Source organism: Talpa europaea, assembly GCF_964194135.1.
Source record: "Talpa europaea genome assembly, chromosome: 3".
Lineage (NCBI taxonomy): Eukaryota > Metazoa > Chordata > Mammalia > Eulipotyphla > Talpidae > Talpa > Talpa europaea.
Window position 1 is genome coordinate 70,320,527 of NC_140069.1, and position 11,581 is coordinate 70,332,107.

At 39.8% G+C, this 11,581-nt stretch overlaps 1 protein-coding gene across 1 annotated transcript in view; it reads right to left on the minus strand.

The window, feature by feature from the left end:
• BLVRA (biliverdin reductase A) overlaps positions 1 to 305 on the minus strand; it is a gene marked incomplete at its 5' end in the record, with an annotated part of 91,729 nt that extends 91,424 nt beyond the window's left edge. Inside the window, one exon of the mRNA XM_084230571.1 lies at positions 164 to 305. Within this exon, the coding sequence (XP_084086697.1) occupies positions 164 to 305 (142 nt within the window). The remainder of the gene's footprint in view (positions 1 to 163) is intronic.
• Between the last annotated feature and the right edge of the window lie 11,276 nt (positions 306 to 11,581).

Below are 11,581 nucleotides of genomic sequence, written 5' to 3' on the forward strand. Positions count from 1 at the left end.
GGAGGACATGCGATCACCTTTTGGCCCCCTGGTCCGGGAGCCTGGCCAGCGCCTGGACGGGGAGTCAAAATATATGGCTGGTTATGTAACTCCAGGGCGTCGTGCACAGAAACGTGACCAGCCCACCATGAATCCCTGGGCTTGGGTACTGGCCACATCTGACCTTGGGAGATAAAAACACAGTGGACACCTAGCTGCTGCTGCTCGCAGCCGCTAGACTTGGATACGTCTCCCGTGCTGTTCTCCGGAGTGCGGACTCTTTGCCTCCGTGATGCTGATTTCGGAGAAAAATGTACAATATGCATGTTTATCAGTTTGGTTGGGGTTGGGGCACTGTTTATAATTTTGCTCGCACACCACCTATGTTGCTCACGATAAATCCTTTTTCTTTTAATACGGTGTGGTCATTGAATCTCACGGAATCAAGCCTCCTTCAAACATCTGTGCACAGGGCGAGCAATTATATTTTATTGCTAGTAACACTTGTATGTTTTTCTCTTGTCTTATTGTCCTGGCTAGGGCCTCCAGTATTATATTGAAGAGCAGTGGTGAGAGAGGACATCCTTGTCTTGTTCCTGATCTTAAAGGAAAGGCCTTCAGCTTTTCACCATTGAGAATGATGTTGGCAGTGGGTTTGTCGTATATGGCTTTTATCATGTTGAGGTATGTTCCTTCTATCACGAGACTTTCAAGGGCCTTCATCATAAATGGATGTTGGACTTTGACAAATGCTTTCTCAGCATCTGTTGATGTGATCATATGGTTTTTATTTTTACTTTGTTGATGTTTTGGATTACACTTATAGATTTTCTTATGTTGAACCATCCTTGTGCCCTGGGATGAATCCCACTTGATCGTGGTGTACTATCCCTTTGATGCATTGTTGGATTCTGTTAGCAAGGATTTTGTTGAGGATTTTTGCATCAGTGTTCATTAGGGAGATTGGCCTGTAATTTTCTTTTTTTATGCTGTCTTTGTTTGGATTTGGTATTAGTGTAATGTTGGCGTCATAGAACGTATTTGGTAGTATTCCTTCTTTTTCAATTTTTTGGAAGAGTTTGTGTAGGATAGGCACTAATTCACTGCTAAACGCTTGGTAGAATTCATTTGTGAAGCCTTCTGGGCCTGGCCTTTTGTTTTTGGGGAGTGCTTTGATTACTGCCTCAATTTCTCTGTTTGTAATTGGTCTGTTTAGTTGTTCTATTAATTCTTTTTTTTTATTATTTATTTTTTTTTTTAAATAGAGGCATGCTTTATTTATTTAGTTAGTTTGTTTGTTTGTTTATACATGCACTGGGTACAGTCAGAAGCACGGGAGGGTGAGAGAATTCACCAGAGCCAGAGCAGGGAGCAGAACAGGCAGAAGGACCGAAGTACACTGCTGAGGGGAGCAGCGGGCGGCAAGAGAGGTCTGCGCACCATGTGGGACCCTCCTCCGGTGGCCAGGGAGCAGCGGGGATCGAACCGGCGCCGCAGAGGCTGCGGGCAGCTTCGCAACCCAGCGCTCAACCACTGTGCCACCGGGGAGGCCCCTGTTCTATTAATTCTTTGTCCAGCTTTGGATGATTATATCTTTCTAGGAATTTGTCCATCTTTTCTAGGTGTTGAATTGGTTTTCATGTAAGTGTTCATAGTAATCTCTGATTATTCTTTTGATTTCAACTGAGTCTTTTGTAATTTCTCCACTTTCATTTGTAATCCTATTTGTATATGTTTTCTCCTATTTTTTCTTTGTGAGCCTGGCTAGAGGTTTGTCTATTTATTTTTTCAAAGAACCAACTTTTGGTTTCATTGATCTTTTGGATTATTTATTTAATTTCCAATTCTTTTATTTCTCTGTGATTTGTATTATTTCTGTTGTTCTAATAGCTTTAGGGTTTTTCTGTTGTTCTTTTTCTAGCTCTTTGAGAAGTGAGAATAGTTTGTTTCTTTGAGTTCTTTCTTGTTTGTTGATGTGAGCCTGTACTGCTATATATTTTCCTCTTATTACTGCTTTTGCTGCATCCCATACATTCTGGAAAGTGGTGTCCTCCTTGTCGTTCAACTCAAAGTATTTTTTAATTTCTTCTTTGATTTCCTCACTAGAGCAGTGGTCTTCCAGTAGTGTGGATTTCTATCTCCATGAAGTGGGAGGGTTCCTTGTTTTCTTTTCATGATTTATTTCTAGCTTGATGCCTTTATGATTGGAAAAGATAGCTGGAATGATTTTGATCTTCATGTATCTGTTGATGTTTGTATTGTGGCCCAGTGTGTGATCGATTCTGGAGAATGATCCATGTGCATTTGGGAAAAATGTGTACTAGGATTTTGTTGGGTGCAGTGTCCTATAGATGTCTGTTAAGTCCATAAGTTCTGTGTCTTTATTTAGGGCTCTATTGTCTTTGTTTATTTTTTGTCTCATTGATCTGTCCATTGGTGAGAGTGGGGTGTTGAAGTCTTCCACTTTATATGTATTTTCTTTAATGTCTGTTTTCAGAGCTGATAATAATTGGTTAATATATTTTGGTCCCCCTTCATTTGGTGAGTACATGTGGATGAGTGTTCTATCTTCCTGATCATAACGTAGTGTCAATTTTTATCTCTTTTTACCATTTTTAATTTGAAGTCTGTTTCATCTGATAGAAATATTCCTGTTCCTGCCTTCTTTTTTGGTCCATTTGCTTGTAAGATTGTTTCCATCCTTTTACTTTCAGTCTATGTTTATCTCTTGTGGTTGAATGTGTTTCCTGGAGCCACCAGAAGGTTGGATTTTGTTTTTTAATCCAGACTGCTACTCTATTTCCTCTCTCCATGGAGTCTGATCATTGTCTAAGAGTATCTTCATACTGCTTCACATGCACTTCTCTCTCCTTTTCTCTTTTGGCTCTTTTTATTTCTGTATCTTTGATAGCACTGATCTGTTCTTCCATTTCATCAATTCTGTTTTCATTACTTTTCCCAGAGTTCTTTATCTCCGCTAGTAATCTTTTAATCTCCTGCATTTCTTTCCTTTCCTTTCTTAAGGTCTCAATTTCATTCTTCAGTTCAGTGATTATTTGTCTCTAGTCATTTTTTTCCTTTTCATTTTCTTTCTGCTTTTTAATCATGATGATCATTAATTCTCTATCTTATAGGCTGAGAAGTTCTTCCATGTCATTGTTGAGCTCTATTGGTCACACATATTTTCTTGACTCGCTCTACATCTGTCTTTAATTCTTTGAGCATCTGTATTTTTTTTTATTATTTATCTTACTTTTTTTTTTTTTTTGCTTGTTGATTTTTATTTTATTGTTGTAGATTGTCTTGTGGTGAGGATCTACCTTAGACAGATTTGTTCAGAACAATTGTTGTTTATATGGGGGGACAGGTTCCTGGTGTTTCCTACTCCATGATCTTCCTAGAATCAGAACTCTGCTGTAAGGTTGACTGGCATTTCCTTCAACAAAGAGTTCACATCCTTCTATGACCTGACAACCAATAATATTATTGGTAGACTGTCACATTATTGTCTATAATAGTAGCTTTTTGTGGATATTTTTAGGGCTTTCAACTTAAGATAACATATAATCTGCAATAATGATAATTTTACTTCTTTTAAAATCTGTATTTCTCTTATTTCTCTTTTTCAGATTGTTTTTGCTAAAATATCTATTACTAATTTAAAGAAATTTAGTGATAGTAGGCACCCCTGCCTTGTTCCTGACCTTAAAGGGAAAGCTTTCATATTTTCATTGTTGAGTGTAATATTAGCTATGGATCTGTACTTCATGGACTTTATTATGTTGATATAAATTTCTTTATTCCAATTTTGTTAACAGATTTTATGACAAACCCACAACTAATATTATACTCAATGATGAAAGCTTTTCCTCTAAAGTCAGCTAATGACAAGGATGTCCACTTTTACCACTACTATTCAACATAGTACTAGAAATCCTAGCTAGGACAATAAGGAATAAAAAGGAATTCAAATTGGGAAAGAAGTAAGACTCTCACTATTTGCTGACAACATGAAAGTCTAAAGCCTCAACTAAAAAGCTTTAGAAATAATAAATCAGAACAGTGAAGTGTTAGACCACAAAATCAGTTTAATAAATTAGAAAAGAAAGAAATCAAGAAAGCTATTCAATATGCTATCACAGCAAAAAAAAAAAAAAATTAAATACCTAGGAATAAACTTAACAAAGGGGGTAAAGGATCTATACAATGAAAACTGTAAAAAAAAATTGTTTGAAAATAGTAGAAGACAAAGAAATGGAAACACATTCCATAATCATGGATTGAAAGAATTAATAATGTTGAAGTGACTGTCTTACCCAAAACAATATAGGTTTTGGGATCTTGGATTATTTTGTACTTAAGCCATTCTGTGCCTTTACCTTGAAAATTCTGTGCCTTTCACCCAGAGTACAAACAGAGAAAGTTTGAGATAAGGAACCTCTCAGGGCAAAAGTCCTGGTGTGAGGATCTATACATGCTGAAAATAGTAATACAAGTTATGCTTAGATTAGTAAAAACACAGAGGCTTCCTCTGACTCGCTCCCTGATTTCCCAGTCTTGACTGGGGCCTGATGGATATGCATCCCCAACATATTTATGCATTCCCTGTTCACCTGCTTGCTTCTTAGATCTTTTTAAATATATATATATATATTTTAATGCAATCAAGATTTTATTTATTTATTTATTTATTTATTTATTTATTTATTTATTTTTTTAATTTTATTTTTATATTCCCCATACAATTGCAGCCCCCCCATTCTGACCCCAATCCCTCCCCTCCCGCCCCCGCCCCCCTAAAAGTGTCTCTGGTTCATAGTTTTTTGTTGATTTTCATTTTCACTTTCTTATAGTTATTCATTTTCCTGGTCCCTTATTTAAGTTTTCTAGATTCCTGCTATGAGTGAGACCATCCAGTATTTTTCTTTTTCTTTTTGGCTTATTTCGCTGAGCATGATCCCTTCCAGCGCCATCCATGTTGCTGCAAATTGCATGTGTTTATCTTTTTTGAATGCTGAGTAATATTCCATGGTATATATGTACCACATCTTCTTGATCCAGTCATCTATTTTTGGGCATTTGGGTTGTTTCCAAAGCTTAGCTATTGTAAACAGTGCTGCTATAAAAATAGGGGTGCAGGTGTTCTTTGGAATTGATGTTTCTGTGTCCTTTGTGTAAATACCTAGGAGTGGAATTGCTGGATCATATGGAAGCTCTGTGTTTAGTAGGTCCAGAAATCTCCACACAGCTCTCCACAGTGGTTGGACCAGTTTGCACTCCCACCAACAGTGCAGAAGAGATCCTTTTTCTCCACACCCTCGCCAACATTTGCTGTTGCTAGTTTTTTTAATATGTGCCATTCTCACTGGTGTGAGATGGTATCTCATGGTAGTTTTGATTTGCATTTCCCTGATGACAGTGATGTTGAACATTTTTTCATATGCCTGTTGGCCATTTGCATTTCCTCTTCAGAGAAGTTTCTTTTTAGCTCTTCTGCCCATTTTTTGACTGGATTATTTTCTTTGTTGTTGCTGAGTCTCATCAGCTCTTTGCAGATTTTTGTGATCAGTCCTTTAACATTAGTGTTGGGTGCAAAAATGTTCTCCCAGTTGGTGGGGTTTCTCTTTGTTTTTGTTATTGTCTCTTTTGCTGTGCAGAAGCTCTTTAATCTGATGTAGTCCCAGCTGTTTATCTTTGCCTTCACTATCACTGCTTTGGGTGATGTGTCTGTAAAGATGTCTTTGATGTGCAAATCCCGTAGTGTTTCGCCTATATTTCCTTCTATGTATTTTATGGTTTCAGGTCTTATGTCTAGTTCTTTAATCCATTTTGAGTTGATTTTTGTGTATGGTGTGAGGTAGTGGTCAAGCTTCATTCTTTTGCATGTAGCGAACCAGTTTTCCCAGCACCACTTATTGAACAAACTTTCTTTGCTCCAATGCATAGTCTTTGCTCCTTTGTCAAAGATTAGTTGACCATAAATCTGTGGGTTTATTTCTGGATTTTCTATTCGATTCCATTGGTCTGTATGTCTGTTCTTGTTCCAATACCATGCAGTTTTGATGATTATGGCTTTGTAGTAGAGTTTGAAGTCTGGGAGTGTGATGCCTCCATTCCCTTCTTTTTTTTTCAGGAGAGCTTTGGCTATTTGGGGTTATTGGTGATTCCATATGAATTTCATCAACAATTGTTCTATTTCTTTGAAGAATGTCATTGAAATTTTGATTGGAATAGCATTGAATCTGTAGATTGCTTTTGGTAGGATGGCCATTTTAATAATGTTTATTCTTCCAATCCATGAGCAGGGGATGTCTTTCCATTTCTTTGTGTCTTCTTCTATTTCTTTTAACAGTGCTTTATAGTTTTCTTTGTATAGGTCCTTTACCTATTTTGTTAGATTTATTCCCAAATATTTGATTTTTTTTTGTTTCGATAATAAAAGGGATGGTTTTTTTGATTTCTTCTTCTTCAGATTTGTTGTTTGTGTATAGGAAGGCTACTGACTTTTGCGTGTTGATTTTGTATCCTGCCACTTTACTGAACTGATTGATGAGTTGAATTAGTTTTTCTGTGGAGATTTTGGGGTTCTCTATGTATATTATCATATCATCTGCAAATAGTGATAGTTTGACTTCTTCTTTTCCTATTTGGATTCCTTGGATGTCTTTCTCTTGTCTTATTGTTCTGGCTAGGACTTCCAGTATTATATTGAAAAGCAGTGGTGAGAGTGGACATCCTTTTCTTGTTCCAGATCTTAATGGAATTGCTTTCAGCTTTTCACCATTGAGAATGATACTGGCTGTTGGCTTGTCATAGATGGCCTTTATGATGTTGAGGTATGTTCCTTGTATCCCAAGAATTTCAAGGGCTTTTATCATGAATGGGTGTTGCACTGTGTCGAAAGCTTTCTCAGCATCTATTGATATTATCATATGGTTTTTATATTTCTTTTTGTTGATGTTTTGGATAACGTTGATTGATTTTCGGATGTTAAACCATCCTTGTGTCCCTGGAATGAATCCAACTTGGTCGTGGTGAATTATCTTATGGGTACATTGTTGGATTCTGATAGCTAAAATTTTATTGAGGATTTTTGCATCAGTGTTCAGTAGGGAGATTGGCCTGTAGTTTTCCTTTTTTGTGTTGTCCTTATTCGGTTTTGGTATTAGTGTAATATTGGCTTCATAGAACGTGTTTGGTATTGTCCCTTCCTTCTCAATTTTTTGGAAGAGTTTGTGAAGGATAGGCACTAATTCGTCTCTGAATGTTTGGTAGAATTCATATGTAAATCCATCAGGTCCTGGGCTTTTGTTTTTGGGGAGGTTTTTGATTACCATTTCAATTTCATTCATTGTAATTGGTCTGTTTAGGTGTTCTATTTCTTCTTTATCTAGCTTTGGGTGACTGTAGAGTTGTAGGAATTTGTCCATCTCCTCTAGATTGTTGAACTTGTTTCCATATAACTGTTCATAGTAGTTACTGATTATTCTTTTGATTTCTGCTGTGTCCGTTGTGATTTCTCCTCTTTCATTGATGATCCTGTATATTTGTGCTTTCTCCCTTTTTTCCTTTGTGAGCCTGGCTAGGGGTTTGTCTATTTTATTGATTTTTTCAAAGAACCAGCTCTTGGTTTCATTGATCTTTTGGATTGTTTGTTTAGTTTCAATTTCATTTATTTCTTCTTTGGTTTTTATTATTTCTTTTCTTCTACTGGTTTTGGGGTTGTTTTGTTGTTCTTTTTCTAGATCTTTGAGCTTCGAGATTAGGTTGTTTCTTTGAGTTCTTTCTTGTTTCTTGATGTGAGCTTCCATTGCTATATATTTCCCTCTTATTACTGCTTTTGCTGCATCCCATACATTTAGGATATTGGTGTCCTCCTTGTCATTCAATTGAAAGAATTTTTTAATTTCTTCTTTGATCTCCTCGTTAGTCCAGTGGTCTTCCAGTAGTGTGGTTTTTAATCTCCATGAGGTAGGATAGTTCCTTGCCTTCTTTTTATGGTTTATTTCTAGTTTGATGCCTTCGTCGTCAGAAAAGATGGTTGGTATGATTTCAATCTTGGTGTATCTGTTGATGTTTGTCTTGTGCCCCAGTATGTGATCGATCCTGGAAAATGATCCGTGTGCGCTTGAGAAAAATGTGTACTCCGTTTTTTTGGGGTTCAGTGTTCTATAGATGTCTGTTAAGCCCAAATGCTCTAGGTCCTTATTTAGAGCTTTGGTTTCTTTACTTATTTTTTGTCTTGTTGATCTATCCATTGTTGATAGTGGTGTGTTGAAGCCTCCCACTACGTATGTGTTTTCTCTGATGTCTGTTTTCAGAGAGGACAACAGTTGTCTGATATATTTGGTGCTCCTTCATTTGGTGAGTATATGTTAATGAGTTTATTTCTTCTTGACGTATTTTCCCCTTGATCATGATGTAGTGACCATTGGGGTCTCTTTTTATCTTTTTGAGTTTGAAGTCTGTTTTCTCTGATATAAGTATAGCTGTTCCTGCTTTCTTTTTTGGTACATTTGCTTGTAGGACTTTTTTCCATCCTTTAACTTTGAGCCTATTTTTATCTTTTGTAGCTAAATGTGTTTCCTGGAGACAGCAAAAGGTTGGGTTTTGTTTCTTAATCCAGGCTGCAACTCTGCGTCTTTTTATTGAAGAGTTTAGTCCATTTACATTTAGAGTTAATATTGATATGTTAGCATCTGTATTTGACATTGAGTTTGTCTTTCCTTTGATTTTATTTATTTATTCTTTTAATAACTTTTTTTTTAATTTTGTTTTTAATTAAGGCATGTTTTTTTATTTATTTATTTGTTTGTTTGTTTTATACATGCACTGGGTACAGTCAGAAGTATGGGAGGGTGAGAGAATTCACCAGAGCCAGAGCGGGGAGCAGAGCGGTCAGAGGGACCGAAGTACACTGCTGAGGGGAGCAGCGGGCGGCAGGAGAGGTTTGCGCGCCATGTGGGACCCTCCTCCGGTGGCCGGGGAGCAGCCGGGGATCAAACCGGTGCCGCGGAGGCCGCGGGCAGCTTCGCAACCCAGCGCTTAACCGCTGCGCCACCAGGGAGGCCCTAATAACTTTTTTTTTTGGCCTTCTTTCATTGTTATTTGTCCCTCTGAGGTTCTGGCTTTAGGACTCCTTGTAGTATATTTTGGAGTGGGGGTTTAGTTGTAATGAAATTCCGGAGTTTCTGTTTGTCTGGGAAGGTCCATATTCTTTCTTCAAAGAGGAAGGAGAGCTTTGCGGGATAGAGTATTCTTGGTTGGCATCTGTTTTCTTGGAGTCTGTTGACTATGTCCCTCCACTCTCTCCTTGCCGTAGTGTTTCTTCGGAGAAGTCTGATGTCAGCCTGATTGGCTTTCCTTTGAATGTTATCTGTTTCTTCCCTCTTGCCACCTTCATTATTTTTTCCTTGTTCTGGATTCTTGGGAGCTTTACTAGTATGTGACTTGCTGTATTTTTCCTTTCGTCGTGGAAGTTTGGTGTTCTTCTTGCTTCTTGTATATCAATTTTCAGCTCCTTCTTCACATTTGGGAAGTTCTCTTCAATTATCTCTTTGAATATTTTCTCTGTTCCTACATCTCTCTCCTCTCCTTCTGGTATAACTCTTATATTTCCTTTCCTTTCTTCGTTCTTTTTCCTTCGTACTTCTCTTTCCTTTTCTGTTTTGGTTCTTTTTATTTCTGTGTCTTCAAGAGAACTTATTTGTTCTTCCATTTCATCTATTCTGCTTTCATTGCTTTTCCCAGAATTCTTTAGTTCTTCCATTAATTCTTTGATCTCCTGCATTTCTTTTACTTCCCTCTTTAGGGACTCAATTTCATTCATCTGACCATTGTTTTCCCTCTTTAGGGACTCAATTTCATTCTTCTGATCGTTGATTATTTTTCCCTTATCATTGTTTTCCTTTATGACTTCTGTCAGTTTTTTAATCATGGCAATTTTAAATTCTCTTTCTGGAAGGCTCAGAAGTTCTTCCAAGTTACTGTTGTTGCAATCTGGGGGCTGGTTTTCTTTTTGTGGTGTGCTTTTTCCCTGGGGAGTTGCTAGGTTGCATGTGGTTCTTCTACTCCCTACTGTCTGTTTTCTAATTTGCCGTATGCGTTGGGACACTGTGTTGTTGGGACTGGCCGGCATCTTGGGTGAGCTTCTCTGCTCCCCTCTGGTTCCTCCAGGAGCCATCTGTCAGTTTCAAGCAGTCTTTTTGGAGAAAGGTCCCTGTTCTAAAATGCCGATGTGGGGACACACTCCCCTGTGTGCCTGGTCTGCCCCGGCGGTGGGTTCCTGCTCCCCCTCTGGGCTTGGACTGCAGGCCAGAGGGGGTCTGGCGTGGGCGAACTTCCCCCACTCACCTCTGGCTCCTAAGGAAGTCTTCTGCAGGTAGTCTTTACTGAAGAAATGTCCCTGTTCTAAAATGGTGATGTGGGACACACTCCCTGCGCGTCTGGTCTCAGGCACACTCTTCTGCGCGCCTGGTCTGCCCCGGCTATGGGTGCTCGCTCCCCCTGTGGGCTCAGACTACTGGTCGAAGGGGCCCGGAGTGGGCTAACTCCCCAGCTGGCCACTGGCTCCTCCAGGAGCCTCTGCTGGTTTCAAGTTGCTAGGTGCCGCCAGAGATCTCTCCTAGAGCCCTTGGGGAGCTGATTTTCCACCCCGTGGGACAGGGAACAGAGCGGGTATGGTAGGGTAAACCTCAACGGCTTTGGGGTGCTGTGTCTGCCTTGTGCCCCACCGTCGTGGGGAACCCACCCCCTAATTTCCTGCCCCGGGTCTCAGTTCCAAAGCCCTCAGTTCCAGGACGCGGGCTGTAGCCCAGTTCAGTGGCGTGGGAATGGCGCCTTTTGAATCCCGCTCCCGTGCCTGGGCGCCTGGTTCCTGCTCACTCAGTGAGGGCCTCCACGCATCTCCCCGCAAGCCTATGTCGCAGGCGCAGGGACCTGGGCAGCTGCGATCCGGATCCGCGTTTGCTTTTCAACCGCACTGCTTTTCGGCGTGCTCCTGATTCCGATCCGCATTTGCTTTTCCAGCACGCTGCTTTTCCGAGCAAGCTTACCGGGCGGCCCAGGGCTGTGTGCTGGTGCTGGTCTCCTCCTGGGGGGGGGGCTCTCTTTAATGGCGCCTGGAGCTCACCTCCGCGGCGAATCCTGCAGGGTTTTCCACAGCTCCCATTCACGGGGTGTGGTGGCTGAAATAGTTCCTTTCCACTCACAGTCCCGCTTGCTGCATAGTTTGTTCTTGTTGGTCGTTTTAGTTTGTTTTTTTTTTTTCCTCCTCTCTGCTGGTCAGAGAGTGCCGACTTTGTGGGTGGGGGAGGGGAGCAGGGTTCTGCGCTTTCCTCCCTTCTGGTCCTCTTTTATGGCCACTTTCTTCTTCGGGTAGTTTGCTGGAGTCGTCCGTTTATCTTCCGTGTCCCAGTTCTCACTGGGACCTGCCGCTTTTCCTCCCTATTAACTTTTTTTAATGGGAGATCTTACTCGCAGCGTCTCCTCGCTGCCATGTTGCCGACAGGTCTATCTATCTATCTATCTATCTATCTATCTATCTATCTATATATATATATTTTAAGATTCATTTATTTATACAAGAACTGGGGTACAGGCC